Genomic DNA, 22,033 nt, shown 5'->3' on the forward strand with positions numbered 1-22,033 from the left:
TTATGCTATTGCAGTTTAATTCCCAAGCTCCTTCATTTGCACAATATATTAAAACCCCACCTTCTTTCCAACTGCTCACGCAGGCTTGGCAAAGAACCCGAACCCAAGCTGAGCAGGCGGCTCCCAGCCTTTTGTCTGCCATCCAAACCTTTTTGAAAACACGTAACAAACATCGGTTGCAGGAATTAGCGCTCGTTCTTGTCGAAGCCTGAACGATGGAGATTTATTTCATCCGTCTTGTGCTGGCCTCTTGGTCTGGGCCTTTCAAATGCTGCAGCTATCGCGCTGCAGGGTTCCGCAATGAAACATGCCCTGGTGTCTGGTACAACACACACAGCACAAAGGCTTTTAAAGAGCAGAATTATGCAGAGGCATGGCAGGAGGCAAAGACATGTTGGAGAAGCACCTTTAAGGACGCCTCGTCTTTGTCCTGTGACGTCAACGTCTCTAGCCAGCGCTAAGGAACCCGGATCCCCCGTTGCGATACGGCTCTTTAAGGCATGTTTAAGTTTTCCTGAACTAATGTTGTGAGTACGTCTGACAGGGATTAGGGCATTCCAACAGAGGAGCAGGAGGGGGAACTGCATCCAGCAATGCCACCTTTTATCACTTCGACAAACTTTAAAAGCAATACGAAGCACCATTTTGTCATTAGCAAGACGCACCGTGACAGGTAGCCAAGAGGGATTATATATATTTATTTTTATTATCAGCCACAAAGGCTCGCTAGCTGGAAACATACAAAGCGTGGACTACTGGCGAGATCATCTCTAAACCTCTGAAGAAAACGCAACCGTCCCAAGTGGACGCTCGGTGTCCTTCTAATATTAACACAATAAAAAAAAAAAACCACACATTTACTGAGAATATATCAAGAGTTTATAAAAGAACGGATTTGTACAAAGACCATCATTAGCCACAAAATGAGAAGCAATTACAGAGAGGCCCTTTTGCAAAGGGGGCTCCAAAGAAATGTGGTTTATGTTTGAAAAAAATTTAGCAAGAAGGATGGGGGAAGGTAAATGGCTCCGAGATGGATAAGACATTGTTTTCAGTGAAACCCACACACATTCCTTATCCACATTGATGGATGACTGAATGATCATTCATCGCACTCGAAAACGTTCACGTCAAGCGAAACTGGAAACCTCGACTTCCTGTGTAAGCGTATAAGGAAGTGCCTTAAAGAAACACCAGGCACAAATCTACACCTCATATCCTGCAGTAATATCTTTTCTTTTTTTTTCTTTTTTATTATTGTCTGGTTTAAAGCTTATGTTCACAAAAAGTTCGGATTCTGCCAGCGCTGCGAATATCATGACGGAAAATCTGCCAATTGCTCGGCACCAAACAAAACAATTATTTCCCACCGCGATGATAAATTCCATCCAAAATAGAAAGCCACAACAGTGTGAAACAACAAGGCAAGAGTGGAGGGGAAAAAAAAAAAACACGCTATAAAGTGAGCCTCTTTTACTTGTGCTTTGCAGTAATCAATGTTTGGCACACACATGTATGATTAAATCAGCTTTGTTCTAAAAAAAGAAGGGAAAAAAAAACCATTTAGAGCCTGGGAAAAGAGCAGGGAGAAATAATTGTTGTTCTGCAAACACATCAACATGAGATGAGATGATGGTGTGTGTGTGTGTGTGTGTGTGTGTGTGTGTGTGTGTGTGTGTGTGTGTGTGTGTGTGTGTGTGTGTGTGTGTGTGTGTGTGTGTGTTTGAAAATAAAAAAGGAGGAGAGGGCTATTCCATGGCAGAACTTGTAATTACAACCAAACATACTAATCAAAGTCACAGAGAGAATGAATTAAGGCCACTGTTTTCTTAGCACAGCATTACAAACATTTGTTCCACCTCCCAAACTCGTCATCATGGCCGACAGCCAAGTTCGACATTTTGTATGTTGAGATGCGGGAGACGAGGTGATTATAGGGGGAAAAAATTACCCATGTTCGAACCCAACCTCATCCACCATTACGGCAGTTCCTCCGAGTTAATCTGCATGATTTAACCGGATTAGTCCTGACGGAAAGTGTATGATTGTGAGCCCTTAAGGATAACGTAGAAAAGTGGTGTAAAATTCCACTTTAATCCCATAAACAGCGTTTAAACGCGTCGGTGGTACGAGCGTGAGACGCGTCGATTTAGCATACACGCTTGATTGTGAGCGGGAAAAATGAATATCTAAATAAATATCAGGTGTGTCAGTCAATGGCAGAGAGAGACACAGAGACAGACACAGACAGACAGAGAGACAGACAGAGATATAGAAGGGGACAGACAGACACAGACAGACAGAGAGACAGACAGACAGACAGAGATAGAGAAGGGGACAGACAGAGACAGATAGTGAGAGGCAGAGAGAGACAGAGGCAGACAGACAGACAGACAGACAGAGAGAAGCAGAGAGCAAGACAGAGAGAGAGAGAAACAGACAGAGAGACAGACAAAGAGACAAACAGAAAGAGAGAGAGAGGGACAGACAGACACAGATAGTGAGAAGCAGACAGAGAGACAGACAGAGAGAGAGAGAGGGACAGACAGAGACAGATAGTGAGAAGCAGACAGAGAGACAGACAGAAAGAGAGAGAGAGGGACAGACAGACACAGATAGTGAGAAGCAGACAGAGAGACAGACAGAGAGAGAGAGAGGGACAGACAGACACAGCTAGTGAGAAGCAGACAGAGAGACAAACAGAGAGAGAGAGGGACAAACAGAGACAGATAGTGAGAGGCAGAGAGAGACAGAGACAGACGGACAGAGAGAAGCAGAGAGCAAGACAGAGAGAGAGAAACAGACAGAGAGACAGACAGAGACAGAGAGAGAGGGACAGACAAACACAGATAGTGAGAAGCAGACAGAGAGACAGACAGAGAGAGAGAGAGGGACAGACAGAGACAGATAGTGAGAGGCAGAGAGAGACAGAGACAGACGGACAGAGAGAAGCTGAGAGCAAGACAGAGAGACAGACAGAAATAGAGAGAGGGACAGACAGAGACAGATATTGAGAGGCAGAGAGAGACAGAGACAGACAGAAAGAGAGAAGCAGAGAGCAAGACAGCGAGAGAGAGAAACAGGCATAGAGACAGACATAAAGACAGAGAGACAGAGAAAGAACCGTACCTTCAGAGCACTGATAAATGGTCATTAGGAACAGGAGTCCGTACAGCAGGGGACATTTACACAGTGGAGCAGCCATTTTGTTCTTCAAGATCCTCCAGACTCTGGACAATGGTCGTGGTTTGAAGATGGATAAGCGGAAACTGACGTGGAAGAAGAAAATCCAGTATCCAGGTCCAGGGGAACGTCAGCAAGCGGTCGTTCGCCGTAAACCCTCACCGGTCATCTTCCATCTGAAAGCACATCGAAAAAAAAAACCACAGATTGATTATTACACACAAGGTAAGAACCGTAGGAGTTTCACCAGCTGCTTTTTCTCTACACAGCCAAATTCCACCATATTAATCTGTCACCATTATCACTTTCCACAGTGACAGCATAAAAACATAAAAGAGGGGAGCGAGCAGCACGCGGGAGCCTTGAGAAAATTGTTCGAAATGACGACTAAATGGAGGGAAAAATGTGCATCTGTTTATAAACCGACAAAAGACATATTTTGTCTGTAGAAAATAAAACACAAACATGCAGGAGGACTGTTTTGGCTGGAACGCAGGACTGTAATGGTCGGCTATCTGATGGGCTCTTTGACTCTCTGCTTTTAATGCTCTGGAGTACAGAGCTGTGTGAACGATGTCCACGAGCAACATCTGTACAGAATAAAACGTCAAATTCAACTCAGGTTTCAGGCGTCGCTTTAAATCGGACATAAGGAAAAATAATGGGGGCCTGAAGCAGTAGAGGTGATGGAACAGATCAGATCGAGCGTATGTGGATTCGATAATCTAAGCCAGTCAGCGGCTTTTACGATCAGAATCGGGGTTTTTTTTTTTTAGTTCAAACAATTTAGAAATCATTTTAGGTAAAGCACCATCATAAGTAATGACCATCAACAGCAAACAAAAAATAAATAAATAAATAAATAAAATCTGTTGTGAGTTATGTGCTTCCAGAGAAGACAGTTCATGTCTCCCCAGATCTTGACTCTCCTCCCATCTTAATCTCCATCCTCTGTCCAGGGTGAGATACAGGAAATTTCACAGCAGAACCAACAATCTCAGGGCCACAGCTTCCTCCCCACAGTCATTACCCTGCTACTCTACATTACGGCGTCAGGCCACTGATGTTTAACTACCTGCACTCGGTCCTGCAGCTCTACTCTCTACTCTACATCATCTATATACAGTACAACTAGAGATCCGCTGTTTAGGGATTGAATGTCATTTCTAATAGCTGTTTATTGTCTATAAATAGTCACATGTGTTTTTACACATAGATACTGTTGCATATACGATGCAAATATCTCATATATAGTTATAATATTTGTACCCGTGCATTAGATTTCCATTCCTACGGTTATCTAATCAACAAACTACTGCCCTACGTTACTGTTTCATTTACTGTGCACTACCAATTAAGATCTATCTATCTATCTATCTATCTATCTATCTATCTATCTATCTATCTATCTATCTATCTATCTATCTATCCATCCATCCATCCATCCATCCACTTATGTGTGGTGGGGATGTGTTTACATTATAAATGTTCACTCATCTAAAGCTACTAATACCAAGTGAAGTGATAATTTAGCCATGCTGACATACACAGTGCTGTGATACGTTTTCCGGAGCTCAGAATTCGGAAATTCTGTGCTACAGCATTAAACCTTCCTACTGTATGTACGATAGGTACAGCCTTTTACACAACTAAGGGATTATGGACCCAGAAACCCGTGCTAATTAGATATATTTGGTTATTTTCAGGGTTGGTTTGTTTGACAGCGCACCTAATTAAACAAATACAAATATATATAGAAAATATATAAGTAAACATAGAAAAAAAAATTTTCAATGTATTTCAAAATATTTCTGAGATTGAAAAATGGAAGTTGTAAATAATTTGTTTGCAAATATCGCATTTGTCTATTACTACAGCTCTGTTCTTGGGCAACAAAAAAATGCTGCAACCCACAATGATTGCTTCATTTCCTGCAGTCCGGTCGATTTCAGGGTCAAACCGCTTTCTCACTTCAGAGTTCACCTGGAACCCGACCAAGACCACCTCGCATATGTGAACACACGATAATTCTTCTCACGCTGGAAGACGTTGGTTCCTCCACGCTGAGAATGCTGAATCGTAATAAATTAACATTCATTATTTATTATTGCCAACTGTGGGAGTCGTGACTGGTCACCTTTTTTGGCGATTGCCAATTTGGCCGAGAAAAACACCCTAATTATCCAGTAATGTGAGTCAAATGATTAGTGAATATGCTCTAGATAATTCTGTATACAGTAAGTGAACGGTTCTACGAATGTAACTGTACATCTTTAAGAATGAAGTTGTGGTTTGGAGTCTCGAAATATTTCCCTGACCATTTAAACAATTGTTGTTATGACTAAAACCCAGACACAATAGGAAAGATTCAGGAACTTTGGCAGAAAGTTAAGCTGCTTAAACACTGCTGGAATAAAGAAAGCGGAAGACGTAAACAAATCATTAGCAACGTTCATGTTTGCTCCGAGCCACGAGAGCTAGAGCAAGCCATGCATTTCAAGTTCAGAGGTTCTCTTTTTTTATTGAATGTGTGCACTGAATGTGTTGGTGGCCTCTGACCTGTGCTGGCAATATCACAAATCCAGCCTGCAGACCAACTACAGAGAAAAAAAATAACTCAGCAAAATGCATTTAAGTATTTTATGAGATGATTATATATTTTCCCCGCAACATAAACACCAGAAGACTGGTTCGGCTGCCAGGATAATCCACACTTCTCTCGATCGACGGCATTCAGCTGGCGCGCAGACCTGTCTTTGCTAAACTGTCTCTCGTGGGTTTTCCTCGCTAAATCGTCAAAGCTAGGTACTCGCTAGCGCTTTCTGAGCTCACCTGCTGTAAATGCGATCTGGTCCATTGTGCCAAGCTAATTAGGTCATGTGCCAAGTTGCTACTTGGTTAGCATGTTGTTGTCAATCGATTAATTATACAGAATGGAGGAGATGAGCCAAATAGATAGACACACACAGTTCCTTTGTCTAGTAACATAAAAAGGCTGCATTAAGGCTTTTGCACTCTTCTATATTTTGTTTTTTTGTCTCGTCCCTCATCTCAAGAGGACGCTCAAACAAACCCGTTCTGCTTTGTCTGCATTGGCAAAGGTTACCATCTGAGACCCATGGGAAGCGGCGCCTCGTTATAACATATGTCAAATATCGAAGACGGATGATGTGTCGGCCGTGCTCGCCCTGCGCATTCATAGTCCCTGACAGACACACACACACACACACACATGCATATAAACACACCAACATCCACCCACAAACCAAATCATTCTTTCATCTCGGTAAACCGACTTCGTCCCTCCCAATTCTCCTTCCACTTCTCGTCTGCAGTACTGCGTCGAGTGCTGGGAGTCCGTGGGCTTTGAATCGTCTGGCTCGCCCACTGAAATTCACACTTTGAAGTGTGAGTCATGAGGAAAGAAAGAAAGGAAAAGAAAGGAAAAAAAAAAAAAAGAAACCTCACCACATCTCATCTGGTGAGCCCTCTCATCAACTATCCTGATTATTTTATAATGAGCCTAAATACGCACTCTGCCCAGATCACTCTCAATGCAGACAGATATTTTCAGCAGCGAACAAAAAAACAGAAAGGAGGGATAAAGTTGGACGAAAAAAGGGGACAGACTCATCATTAACATACAGAGGACTGAATTTTAAAATGCATTAATGAATTCACTTCTTTAGTCCAGAGCAGGTGGGGGCTTCTTTTGTTTCCAGAGGTATTTAAAATGTAAGGGGGGAAAAGGGGGGGGGGGGGAGAAACCCTCTGAGAACCCTGGGGGTCGCACGCGCTACGTAACGTCGGCTTTGGACATCAACATCGTGAAAAAGAGCCAGAAGTCATTCGTCTTTTAAAGACTTGTAGAAGCCATATGGGCAAATTTCCTCAACTTACAGACCTAAATATTTATGTAATGACCCATGACTAGCGCATTAATCATCGGATTAAGTCAGTGAAAGCCCTGACAGCGACTGGATGATAGGAACTGTGCCAGGAGAAGACTGGAATGAGCAACATTTAAAACATTATGCATTTAAATTCCTCCACATGACGTCCGGGATGGAGATGCGGTTGTAAATCATTACCCTTCACCTTTCAGCGTTCGGTCGTTGCTACGTAGTTAGTACACGACTCTCGAGGACTGTTTATCCGAGTGGACGAACGTGCACAAACACCAATTACACAAACTGTGAAATCCTTTAATAAAAGAAAACAGCCTTCCGTGTTAGCGATGACAGAGATATTGTACTGTAGAACTTAGATCATTACTCTATAAAAAAAAACATTTCACATTGAAACGAGTCAAAAAGTCACCTCTCTGACCTTCACTTGGCCTTTAAATATCAACAGCCAGAATTTGGATAGTCTTCAGAAATTTGCCTGAAGTCTCTGTCTCTCTGTCACACACACACACACACACACACACACACACACACACACACACACACACACACAAACACACAGTCCTCCCCTTTTAAAACAAAACACAATCGATTTAAAGCTAATCTGTGCTACATGCTATTTCTGCTAGGTTTCAGCCATTTTATGAAAATTGTTAACTTACAACTCAAAAATGCTAGCACATAGAAATCACATCCTTAACAGCTGTTTTAATGATCGTTACTTCTGGATTTGTCCTGTGAGTTTAAAGTCAGGCTCAAGTCTTCGGACTTTAACGTCGATCATTTTTACCTGTTCTCAAACGCTGGTTCACATCAACACTAAAATCCTAAATCTGCCATTTTGAGCTCTTCAACTTGACATTGAATTGAAATTTTTTTTTCGATACTTAACACTGTTGAGTTTAATATTTAATATTATGTTTAATATTTAGATGGACATCTTTATTTTATTAGCATTTTTTTAAACGCTCTTCTTAGACACCTTTAATGCCACTGCCTTTGTTGTATTTATCCAGTGATAATACTGTCATCATCTTGTCCTTACACGTAATGCTTTTTCACTCGTTTTATACAGAACACGATTAATGACGTTCTTCTTGGTTGGTCTTGTTTCTTGAAAGATCTAAAGGCGAAATCAAATATTTGAAAGTGCATTTTTAAATCCAGCCAAGACACAGGTCAATAAAAGAGACTCCATTAAACACAGAGAACGCTGAGACTGAGAACTACTGACCGCCGGCCATTAGGAGAAGGGACGGGCGGCCGGCGTATTAATATTTCTCTTAGTCTTAATGTGACAAGTACGTAGCGCTTTGGACAAAATGAACAATATTAATAAAAGCAGAGTTCAGCTTTTCACAGACGACCATATATCACTATATCTCTTATGTTAGAAAAGGGATCATCCTGAGCATCCTGATTAGTGGCCTCACGGTTTGGTTTGGGAACTGCACCATCTCAAACCCTTACAGTGGATATTGAGGACAGCTGAGAAGATCGTCTGAGTCTCTCTTTGCTCTATCATGGACAATATCGACAGAATTATGGTTGACTTCACACACCCCTCGCACACTGTTGTTTCCCAACTGTTGTCTGGGAAAATGTAACCGAAGCAGTCGGGCCTCGTAATTAGATTGGAACAGTTTTTTATCTTAAAGGCATCAGACTCCTCAACACCTAGAACTGAACAGTACCGAACTGACACTCATACTGTACACACATGTAAACACTCATTCAAAACACATCTATGTTTACAGTACCACAATTTTTAGTCCTTTGCTCCTTGTTTTTATGTAGCACCATGATCCTGGAGAAACGTGTTATTTCACCATGTACTGTGTCAGCTATATATATATGTATATAGTGGAAATAAAAATAAAAGCTTCTTGACTTGACTTGACTTGACTTGACTTGGAAAAAAAAGCGATATATCTCCCAGACAGGATTTCTCAAGCTTGGAGAATTAAGTTATTGGCATCAGGACACACATTGCTATGGGAAAATCCCATTCTCCAGCGTGCCAGCTGATGCCCCGGCGGAGGGTGAGTGAGGCGAGGGTGGGCACAGCGCAGCGATTCGCACCTCGACGGAGAACTGAGAAACACGCCTACATTATGTCTGAGAAACGGAGCTCAGGAGCCAAGCTTTATCGTCTCACTAAACACCTTTTTGTCTGACAGACTGCAGACTGGATTTTGTTCGACTTGAAATAAAAGGATTAGACGATTAGCATTAGGAAGATTTCACCCCATTCCTGATGGATGCGTCATCGTTGTTACACGGGTTGGGTAGCGTGGTGTTGGGGAAGAAATCGGTGGCTATACTCCAAGGCTGAAGTCATGTAAATTGGCAAACGGGACACAATTTATTAGTCCGTGTTGTTGACAAGCTGATAGACAGGATGTAGCTCAGGCTTTTCATGTGTCTACCAACACTTCATGTATTTCTATTAAGACATTAACAAATAAGCAAAACTATATTCTTTACATACCCAAAATTAAAGCAACTAAATGTTTATTCCCAAAAAAATAGTGCGGTTTGTACCTGCTCCAAAAACCCTGAAGACTCATAGTAAAAACGTTAAATAAACCCAGATAATATTAAGAGTAAATAATCACAGAAAATGTCATCTTTTTTTTTTTTTTTTTTTAAAGTTTATCCGGAGCGGCGGCTGTACAAGTCCCTGTGCTTTGTACAGTCTCCGAGCTGTTTTTGAAACCAAACGAATCGACCGAATCAAAAGAATCAAGAATTCAACAGCAGTGCGGTTCAATGATCTATAAAACCCTCGGACCAATTAAAAATCCGATCAAAGCACACTGATGGGAGAAAAATTGACAGTGAGGATTCCGTCACATGAAATATGGCTCTGTTTGTGACAGAAGTCTGAATGGATGCGAGTCTTTTACAAAGGCCTCAGTCGCCTCTCTCAAGCTGGGGAGGCGGCCCGACTAAGAATAGCCGAGAAGAAGGAGTCCCGCTTTCTAAGACGAAGTGCGGATGAATGAATGCGAGAAAATGAAGAGGAGAAAAGAATAGGTCGGAGGAGAAAGAAAGGGGCGGGGGACTCGCTGAGAAAGATTGACAGCTTGTGAGTATCGCTTGACCTCAGAGGGTTCGGCCCCTGGTATTCTCTGGCTGCTTAAAAAAAAAGAGGGTGAAAAAGAGAAAAAGAGCTGGAATGTTAATTTATTTTCAATTGTCAGTGCGTGGGAGAGAGAAAATAAAGAATGCGTACGTACATGCATCCCAATGAGGCTAGAACAAAGCGAAATATAAAAGATGTAACAAAAAGCGTACTCTCGGACGCAGATGACAAGAAGATGTTTTCTCCTACAAGTCACGATTCTTCGAAAACCCTGTGAAATGATCCTGACCCTCGCCGGCCGCCAGGCACATCACCAAAAGAGATGATTGCTTCGCAATTTCCAAATCCTCTACGGGAGACACGTTTAAAGTTAGGGTTGCTAAGGGAATCTTGGCACAACCAAGGTAAAGAAGAGGATGTGCTGTCAGTGAAGAGCGGAGGTTGATTATGTAGAACACAAAAGAGCCAAGGGAGGTTGGGCAGATGTGGGGCAGAATCTCTCTGGATACACCCTATGTATCCGTCGGGGATCTTTCCGGAGGCGTTGCACTTTGTCTTTGACGGGTGGTGACAAGTTTAGTGCAGACGCCGCCTCCCCCTCGAGAATATAATGTCATTTTCTTGGCTGCAGAAAACACCATTGTCAGGTTGGGGGTATTAACGCAGGTACAGTAGCTCTTGCTGCAGGTAGCCACATTTTTCCAAGCCAATTACGAGAGCAACAGGACCTTACCTGAAATAATGCAAACATGGAGACACCTTAGAATATCTTAGAATTAATTGGCACCATTCCTCTCTCGAAAGACTGATTAAATAGCAATCAGTCTCAGTGCTCACCAATTTGCGGCACTCGTTCGGCGCCGGCTATGCCGTCGCTGTCATATTTGTTATCACCTCCTTCTCATTATTACCTGTTAACATTGCTTAGCCTAATGACGGATGATCAGCGTTACTCGTGGAGGAGGTCGTTCTCTTCTACATCTCTCGCGCAGACCTGATTTGTAAAGGTTACCGGATCTTAATGAGGGTTTAATGTATTCCGGGCAATAATCGCAGCATTTGCTAAAGAACGGGCCAAAATGGAAATGATTTAAATGTCACATTCATTTACAGAGAAAGATTCCCCTCTCCGCCTGATACTGTAGCTTTATTGACAGTTTGATGTTGTGGGTTTTAATAGAATTTACTAAAGCCGAACCAAATGGCACGAGTCACGAAAGATGACTTAATTCGGCAATAACACAGCTGAATGTGTTTTATCCATATCGCTCGTACACCTCCACGGTGTCATAAGCCACAATGAGATTTTACAAATCGTCCACATACCACGGAGCGATCTTACACCTATTAAACACTTTTTTGATTCTTTCCACAGTTTGGAATTAAAACGTGGCCTAAACAGATCTAAGCAGTGACCAGTGGATAACGCTACAAACATAACGAATAAACAAAGATTCAGGAACATACATGAGCGTGAATTTTTCGTAATAGGCTAATAATAAAAATGCACAGGGCTTCATCTAACCAGCTACGGTTAATAAATGACTGCTAATCATATTCCACACTGCCTTTCACTGATAAACAAAAATCTGGCAGGCAGTCGCGGACTGACTCTTCTCTTTAGCGCGCGTCAGATTCTTCATGACGAGGCAGTAATAGGCGTAAAGCATTAAATACTCAATTCCTTATCCAAGATGCCACGCACACGCATGCAAAATGTTAAAAATACCCTGCACTTTAGCATCCGACTTACCATCCCAACACTATTCTAAACTTAAAGTGGTGCCTAAAGCAAATATATGGTCCCATCTCTCTCTCTCTCGCTCTCTCTCTCTCTTTCACACACACACACACACACACACACATATGCTGTACACACAGTTTATCTTACTCAGGGTTCAAGCTGTGGAAGTTAGCCGTGAATAAATGACTCCTCGTATGACGTCCCGTTTAAAATATCTGAACGATTTTTTATACATCGTATCGACCTCATACCGCGTATCATAATGACATTTAATATATTATAATTATATAAGTACATTAGAACGTCTAAGCTTTCTTGTATAAGATTCCATAACAATATATTAGATCGTGTATGTGATGATATGGTTATACAGGAAATTACTGTATACAATATATATGGCACCAAAATATTATAAAAAGTCCTCAAGTATAAGACGTCATTATGATATATGAGATCATTGTGACGTAAGAGGTCATACAAATAGATTAGGTGTCATTATGATAGAAAAATAAGGGCTAATTACTATATCTAATGTGGTATTACAATTCCTTAGATGTCATTAAGTATAAGAGGTCATTATGATATAGGAGATTATTATAAACAGCGGCGGTTCTCAAATTCTAGGGGTCACAAAACGGTGTTAATATATTCTGATTATAATACTTTTTTTAATATATATATATATTACAAAGAAATATTACAAATAAACCTTTTGTACTTTTTAAAGATAGAACTGATTAGAGTGTTTTAAAAAGGAATACTATTACAGGATATGACATCACTGTGTAGCAGCGGGTTCAGTATAATGCGGTAGGTGCCACTGCGGGTGGAAACCTTAAGCGCAGAAATGGATACGTTTGCAGTTCGCAAATCTAAAAATGCTGAGGAAATTCTGGATCGTCTGCCCGAGCCATCTGAACCGTGTACTTCTACCGATCATAAGAGTAAAGTAGGAAATGCCAAAAATATCAGGAAGAATTTATAAATTGTGGAAATCCGCTCAATACTCAAAAAAAAATCAAGTGCTCGCACATGAAGCCTGGTAAAATACAAAGACATCTACTTGCATTTAAAAACCTCTAGAGAAGAACCTACAGAATCAAAAACGCATAATCGCACGACCAAACGAAATGACTACTAATGCTCTGGAAGCATCCTATGAGATGGTATACGTGATGGCGTAGTCCGACAAATGGCACGCACGGTCGGGGAAACCCTGATAAATCCCCGCAGATGTGGCTATGTGTCGAGTCGTGCATGGTGAAAAAATAGCAAGTGAGCTTTTGCCGGTCCGGCTGTCAAATGACACGGTAGCACGTCGTGTACATGATATGACCAAAGACATTAAGAGTCAATTGATTGACAGGATACATGGGAAAAAATGTGCACTGCACCACGACGAATCAACTGATGTGTCTATTTCTTCTCAGTTGCTGCCGTTCATCAGATACACATTTGACAGCAGACTTCACGAGGGTATGCTCATCTGCTCAGTAATGGAGGGGACCTGTACAGGCAGTGACATTTTCACCAACTGGACACAAAATTAGTAGAGATGTCACTTTCGTTAGAAATGTCTTGGTGTACGTACTGATGGTGCAGCTGCAACGGTAGGGACTTAAGTCAAAGGTTTTAGAGATGTCCTTCCAGATCCGGTTCGGTTATCAAAACCCGTTTATTTGGCAGGTTTTATTTGATGTTATGAGGGCCAAACACAAATACTCTGTAAAATGTATGACAAACCTGGATAGATGGACTTAGTGTTTAAAGGGGAATGTGGAGATGCTTCCTGTTCGGGAGAAGCATCTGGAGGAGAGTGGACTGGAGTCTCAGCACCCTGAAAAGACACATCACTGGTCATCGCCGCCGCTAAGGATTCTGAATCTGGTATGATCGTCTTCACAAGCCTGGATGACGCTTTGCTGGAGTTGTCTAGTGATCGAACATTAAAAACTGCCACACTGCCTCAATTTTGCATTGCATTAGCAGAAGAATAAGAGTTAACTGATGTAGTGTTAAAGGGGCACAGTGGCTTAGTGGTTAGCACGTTCGCCTCACACCTCCGGGGTTGGGGGTTCGATTCCCGCCTCCGCCTTGTGTGTGTGGAGTTTGTATGTTCTCCCCGTGCCTCGGGGGTTTCCTCCGGGTACTCCTGTTTCCTCCCCCGGTACAAAGACATGCATGGTAGGTTGATTGGCATCTCTGGAAAATTGTGCGTAGTGTGTGAGTGTGTGAGTAAATGAGAGTGTGTCTGTTCCCTGCGATGGGTTGGCACTCCGTCCAGGGTGTATCCTGCCTTGATGCCCGATGACACCTGAGATGACTCCCCGTGACCCGAGGTAGTTTGGATAAGTGGTAGAAAATGAATGAATGAATGAATGAATGAATGATGTAGTGTTGGATGTGCCGCAATTTATCAGATATTATTATGATATAATGTATAACAGAAAATGACTATACATATGAAATTTATGTAAATGACTTCATATATGATAATGAGCTGCTACGATTAATGAACATTTATTATCATTATAGTATATTAAGTCGTCATGATATACAGTGTAAGTGGCCGTTACGATATATCAGATGTCATTATGATATACACTATAACAGAAAATTACTATATATAATAATGTAGCATTACAACAAACAAAAGGTCGTCAGATGTCATGACGATGTAAGAAATAGGAGCTAATAGTGCTATATAAAATGGCACTGCGGTATATAAAAGGTCATTATGATATAACGGTTCACTTTGACGTTTGAGCTCGTTTAACGTTTAACGTTTTAATATGTACGTGGTCTATGAAGGCATAAAAAGGTGTCGTAACGACACGGTCGTATAATGTCATTATGCTACAAAAGAGCTCATAGACTATGGACACGAGCTACATCCATGTTTGATATTGACACATCGTGCTGACTCGGATCTACATAGAGTGTGTGAGATAGAGGTCTTCACGGGTCCACTTAGATCCAAAAACCCGAGGCCCGACACGAGACCCGAGCAGGTTCGGGTCTAAAACTTTCACGTGTACCTCGGACACGGGTCAGGTATAATAATAGCGGCATCGGGTCTCAGGTAATTTAAAATAAAAGTGTTTTTACCGAACGGACCCGAGAAGACCCGAACTACTGTATCTCGTGTGTGTGCATTGACTCGAGTCCTTTTCCAACCGCTCCTCTGTTTGCCAAGACCACTTGCGACATGTGGCTGGTGACGTGTGGATAAGCTAATTTTCGTTGAAACAGACCAATTAATCAATTTTGAATCCACTCTGTGCAGTAGCGGTTACTTTAGTTTAGAGTTATGCAACAATCGGGTCCAGTCAGGTTAAAAAAAAATTGCCGTCGGTTCGGGTCGGACTCGGGTCTCATTTTTTTGGGTTTGTCTTGGCTCTTATGCACGTTTTTTTAGACTCGAGAAGACCTCTAGTGTGAGGTAAATTAGCGGCCTGACACGTTTATTATCTGAACACGTAACTAGATCAACGTTTGGTTTCGAGAACAAACTTTATTGCTAAATGGGTTTTGAGTCAGATTGATTAATATCGTGTATTATAAAAGTTATATATGGGGATTAGTAACGAAAATAAATAGCAGCGTTATATAGAAAAGGCAACATTTCTGTATAAACTTTGTTACACGTGTAAGTCTATATTCGTTGTGCGCCGGATTGATCACAACACTGACCAGGGTAAAGAATGAACGAATAAACAAATAGATGGATGGATGAATGTAGAGTTGCAGCAATGATGTTTTCTCTCTAGATTTTAAATAAGGAATTTTCTTTATAAGGAGTATACGCCACCATTTACTGATCTTTTGCATCAACCGACACATAATCCACAATTAAACCCCTGACTTTACGCCGTGCGTGTACGGCTTTTTTTCATACAGGTTTGACGGAATGCGTTTTCTCTGCATTCGAACAGCACGATACGTGCAGAAACCGCTCCCTCCTGCAACCTTCATTCATTCCCTTTCAATATACTCAGTGTGCAGGTGAAGGGCTGGTTGGCTTGACAACCTCACTTATGTTCAGAGCCGTCAGAACAGACGCTAATGTTTGCCATCAGTCTTTTGGGGGCGCGAGTGGAATAGAGAACACTCCACTGAACCGGGGGAAGAGTGCAAAAAAATCAACGGTTTTGGCTCTCCAATGCCTGAGCTGTGATCTCCAGCCTTAGGCAAGGTTAGGGTTTGTTACACGCCGATGTGCTCACATTCACTCCAGCACCTGAGCACTGGGCTTCAAACCAGGCAGCCGTAATCGAACAGCGTTTCACTTTCACACACACACACACACACACAGAGGGAGAGAATGATTACAGAACTGAACGCTCTAGAGGCTAAAATTGTACATTTCTTTAAATACACACACTACTAGGTCTCTATGTTGCATCAAATTATATTTCAACCTAATTTACTATATAAAAGTCACCATCACGAGGGGAAAAAACAAAATAGGCTGAGTAAAAGCATGCACACTATTTTACACAATATCTAACAACACAATCTGCACTTCAGCCATTTCATTTAACCAAGATCTGCTCAGCAATGCAGAAATAACAATTATCGCCCTCGGCGTCGTCGTCTGAGCGTCGGCGACGGCTTTACACGCGATAACCCGATACGATTCCGAGCCGCAGTCATTAATCAATGACGACGCGACTATGAAACTTGGTGCTACGGAAACAATTAGCTTGATGAAGACGTGCGTGTGCGTGTCTTTCTCTTTCGTACTTCTCCTCTAACTAATAGGCTGTTCAGCACAGAGCACAGAGTTTGCTTGCGCTCATTAACTGAAATATGAACGACACGCATTACAGAGAGAACAGAGCGAGAAAGAAAAGAAAAAAACAAAACAAAAAAAATGAAGACACAGAAACCAGCAAGTGGTGCTTCATGCACCATAAAATGCATACAGAGAAAAACACACACACACTCGCAGGGAGCCTGTGAGTGGTTCACAGCTTCGCCGGGCCACTCGTCAGCCAGACTTTCTTTTCATTTCCTCCACATTCCCCCTCCTCAATCCCCAACTCTGCTCCACTGCACTCCTTTTCTCTCCTCCAGCACATCATTCCTTCTGATGTTTGTGTAGCGTCTCTTAGTTACCGGACAGAAAGTGCCACTGCGGTACAGAGAGTTAAAAGTGCACCCCTGTCCCCCCCTCACAAGTACAAGGCCTTCAATAATTCAGCGTCAGCGCTGAGCATTATCTAACCGCCAGATGAAATTTTTAGCATGGTGACTGACTGGAGTGTTAAAGCATTCTCTGGATGGCAACAGACCTAGCGACGTAACCAAAGAGAGCGGTAGGGAAGGGAAGGGAAGGGAAGGAAAGAAAGAAAGAAAGAAAAAAGAAAAAAAAAAACGCAACACATTTTTAACAAGTGTGTAAGAAATAATGATGTGATGTTGACCTGAAAAGTACGTACTGTATGACTGATAAAGTAAGTATGAATTCTCTCCTGTCTACTTGATAAGGTGTTGTTATAATGAGTTGTAAGCTTACATGGCATTTCAGGGACTTGGCAATATGACAGGTATTGTAGTGCATGAAACGAGATGATGAATGGAACGAGCTATTGTATGAAATTAGAAATATATTGCTGGTGTAGAAAGAGGTTTTAGACCGGTTAGTCGCCATTGTTCTTCTGAGTTATAAATGAGATGCTGACACATCGCTGACTGCTCTGTTCACTCTGTACGCAACAATGCAGGACGCATACGCAATCTTCAACAGAACATTTTATTCATAAATAGGTTCGTCGTTATTTTTTTCGCCCGGGGCTGCGAGATATGGTTATACTGATATGGTGATTGAGTATCGCTGAGTAACCGTTTCATTCTGGAGCACTGGTCATGAGGCAGGAATATAGAAAAGGGGCAATTTTAGAGTGGCCGGTTTACCTACTGGTATGTTTTTGGGAGGTCGGAGGGAACCAGAGAAACTTCAGGAAACCCATATGGACCCACTTTAGGAGAATGTCTGAAGCTATAACTCGGGATCCATTTTCTACCGCTTATCCGAACTACCTCGGGTCACGGGGAGCCTGTGCCTATCTAAGGCGTCATCGGGCATCGAGGCAGGATACACCCTGTACGGAGTGCCAACCCCTCACAGGGCACACACACACTCTCATTCACTCACACACTCACACACTACGGACAATTTTCCAGAGATGCCAATCAACCTACCATGCATGTCTTTGGACCGGGAGGAAACCGGAGTACCCGGAGGAAACCCCCGAGGCACGGGGAGAACATGCAAACTCCACACACACAAGGTGGAGGCGGGAATCAAACCCCCAACCCTGCAGGTGTGAGGCGAACGTGCTAACCACTAAACCACCGTGCCCCCAACAATAGGATATACAAATACATAATATTTAGTATTAAATACACAAGGACAGTGCTAGCGATAGCAGAAAAGCCAACAGAATTAAGCAGAATTAAGTGAAAAGATCCAAAGAGGATCGTTTAAAAGAACTACGTTGATCTCACACCACTTGTGCTTGAATTCCGGGCTTTATTCGAAAAAGAAGGAGTAAATGAAAAGGAAGAAGAGTATATTAGTTAACACAAGGCACTCATCTCCACCGAGAGAACAGCAACACCGAGCAAGTGTGGAAGTATGAGAAGTCCATCTGAGCCAAGATCAATTAGGACCAATTCCAAAGTAATTAAAATGTCTGACTAAAGGTCTTTGAACTGGAGACGCAGCGTTGCGGAGTGAAATTAAACCGCACCACTATCTCCGTTCCCACCTGCGAGCACTGATTCAAGGGCTTTTTCATGCTTGCTAATGCAAAGCAATGACATTTTTATGTGCTTGGTAATTATGTTCCATGCTGCTCTTTACCAACACACGCCGTTGACTGCGAGCTGGGACACTCGACAAATATTTAACAATAAATCCCTCGGTAAACTGGAGAGCGGTAATTCCCTTGTGTGGAGAGCGCCGTGAGCGCCGGTGGCACAGCAGGCGAGGTGTCTCGCTAAAGGGATGTTGGTGAAAATCACAGCCGTGCACCAAGGAATACCGACAGAGCCTTCTTTCTCATTTGGGAGTAGCCAAAACAGTGCATCATGTTAATTTCCCTGCAAAGATACCACTAAGTTTAGTCTCGAGCGACCGTAATATCCGATACACACTCGAGGTCCGTTGGGAAAACATGCAAGCTTTCAGAATTTTTATGGGGGGCAAAAAACTGTAACCGTAACTGTAACATAACAAAGCCTTTCTAGATAATTCTGCTCTCCGTCGACTCGGCGGCCATCTTGGCGACTCGCCCAGCCACTCGTTTTCAGTCCTATTACAAGCCGTCCTCGTATCTGCAAGAATAAGTATGTACCCGTGACCCGATGACGATGTTTCAAACACAAAAGAACAGAAGTCGTCTTCCAAAGACTAGTAGACGTTTCTTCGCAAACGACATAACCAGTTTATTTTGTTTGGTTTCTTTGTTGTCCCGAGGAATGAGACTTCCGTAACACATGCCCTGCCCCACTTACATTTCCATCAGTCTATTGTCGTTGCTCTTAATCCAACTTACTATCTGATCCTGTTAATGACAGATTCAAGGGAAATAAACCAAGAAGCAAAACATCAATCTAACATCTTGCTCAGAACTTTTGTTTTTCCCCCTGGCTAAATTTCAAAAGGTTTCTACTGGTAAAATAGAGCACGACACGCTACACTATGTATGTACGGTAAAGAAGAAGTGTGTCAGGAAAAAAAAAAAAAACGATACCGCGCTCGATACGGATTATGATTTTTTTTTTTTTTTAAAAAACAGCGTGATAGGATTCTGTAATTTGCCTCTGTGTCATTTTCTTCTCAGATATTCAAATGCATTTGAATAATGTAATAAATCCAATGTAATAAAATTTACATTTAAGGCTCGGGTTACAGAAGACCGGTTTTCCAGCACGTGTCCCTTGCAATATATCTTTCCTCTCTAATGACATTATAGATTATAAATAATATCGCAACTCTTTCCTTTGCGAAGAAAGCTGCAATTTTCATGTCCGGAGCATCACGCGGCTCCCGAAAGCTCCATGATAAGGCTATAGAGCAATGTGTTGACTCAGGACTAGGCCTGGATAAATGAAGTGCCAGAAAGCGCCGACCTTGATTTACTCCTACAGCTTCTCCTGTCTCGCTGCCTTTCCTCTCATCTATGGTTACCGTGGCCCTGAACAAAAACTCTTAACCCCACGTCACACCGACACGGCACCTCATCACCCCGTAACGTCTTCTCTATCCGCTCTGACGTGCTTAGAACCGGAAGACAACGTGGCGCTTTCTCTTCCTCGGGTTAAGTAAGTGCATGATGCGAATAAAATAAGAGATTGTGATGTTGCCTGGTCTGGCTTTGAGCTGATAAAGCAACGGGAATTAAGTGTCGGCGGCGTGTAAACACCCAGCAGTAGCCGCTGCTTTAATACACATTAATAACATTCCAAGCAGAAGCCACGTCGCTGTTTACCTTCCCGACCGAGCAGAATGTACTTCATCTAATTGGAGTGCATTATTTAAAGGAAAAAATAAAACTCTCCTCACCGTTTTTATGAGTTCGGCTATTAGTGAAATAATGGCCCGCTCCCTTGAGAATGTTTAAGGCCTAGCCATGTGGAGATGCAAAGAGCATCTTGCAATTTCCATAATTAAAACCCATAGCAATCAGCAATCATAATCCCTCTTGCCAAACATCATTCAGGATACAATTTTGCCCGGGCGATCAGCAGCAGGCTCTCTGGCACAGCCATCTCGCTCAGACGGCCGACGTTATCCATAACTACCCCCCCGCCCCTTCACAGACCCTTTAGAGTCTGGGCCAATCAGCGCCAATCAAAAGGAGAAAACGAGTGAATTAGCAAGCTGAGGCATTGCGCTTTTCCTGCAACCTAATATTTCTGCCTGGTCTTTAGTTAAAGGGCAAAAACTTCAGAAGGCAGAAACATGAAATGTGTTTATTGCCGTATCGATACACACAAATGTGAGTGTCGATGAGGACACGGAGACAAAGAAAGAAATCACAACAAGCGAACGTTACCTGAGCTGACTTACTAACGGAACTCGGAACAGAAGGCTTGATGACAAAACATCCAAAATCTGTATTAAAAAGGACGGAAAAGACAAGAACAAGTGAGAAGTACATGATGTGAACTACAATTCAACAGATCAACACCATCCCAGGTCTACTGGTGTTATATAAATACACGGCGTTGGAGCGAATTGTAAAGGTGAGTCAGATCTGCTCGGTATTTAGCCCTAAGCGTTTAGCATCTAATGCCAACCTTAGACACTGCTTGGGAAAATCCGACGCCACACACATACAAAAAGCCACAATTACTCTGGCGGTTAAAGCTGGCTTACTAAACGTCCATATTCAAAAGTCATTTCTGCACAATTCAACACCAGATAAAAAGTTCGCAGCTGCTGTGGTTTAGATCACAGGCACCCTGACGGTTGTGGGCGTTCTCACCAGGAAGTGCAGATATCAGTGTTCTCGCTGCATTACTGCCACAATAAAAGAGGGCTTAAGGCTCGAGCCTTGCCGCTCAGGATGCCGTTCGCAAGTTGTGATAAAGCTCTAGCTTTACGACACTGTATGGAAGTGAGCACAGGGGCTGTGACGCAGGAATACAGCTCCTATGGTGCTTTCCATTGAAGCAGACTTTATGACCGGACTGCAATATACAAATCATATGAATAAAGGCCCAAGGACCGTTCAAGGACCTGCTACGGCCTTCACCCGGCGCTGAACACACATTCGAGTGCATACATCATGGTGAGCGTGAGTTATAGAGGCGATCAATGTTCCTCCGGGACTCGGCGAGCGTCCCTTAACCACCCGATATCTATCACCACTCCATCCCGACTGACACATTATCCACAGAGCTCAGAGCTCAGAGCGAAGCGAGCCTCCTCTAAAAACAGCTGGCCGGCGAACAACAACCCCGACGTTATCTAGCTCGTTAAAAGGCCAAGCTTTTTTTCCACGCTAATGGCTCCCCTGCTCGAAACTGAAGCACCGTACACTCAATACACATGGATACCCGACCAATCTACCATGAGCTCGGCCTGCTGAGATA

General features: G+C 42.6%; 1 protein-coding gene across 12 annotated transcripts in view; it reads right to left on the bottom strand.

Annotated features, from left to right (window-relative positions):
* LOC113658419 (adhesion G protein-coupled receptor L2-like) overlaps nt 1–22,033 on the bottom strand; it is a 133,519-nt gene that overhangs the window by 100,013 nt on the left and 11,473 nt on the right. For all 12 annotated transcript variants that reach the window (XM_027170830.2, XM_047818798.1, XM_047818786.1 and 9 more), the window contains exon 2: nt 3,130–3,359. In XM_027170830.2, coding sequence (XP_027026631.1) covers nt 3,130–3,205 — 76 coding nt within the window. In that variant the 5' untranslated portion in view covers nt 3,206–3,359. The remainder of the gene's footprint in view (nt 1–3,129; nt 3,360–22,033) is intronic.

The sequence above is a fragment of the Tachysurus fulvidraco genome, chromosome 1, assembly GCF_022655615.1.
Source record: "Tachysurus fulvidraco isolate hzauxx_2018 chromosome 1, HZAU_PFXX_2.0, whole genome shotgun sequence".
Taxonomy (NCBI): Eukaryota; Metazoa; Chordata; class Actinopteri; order Siluriformes; family Bagridae; genus Tachysurus; species Tachysurus fulvidraco.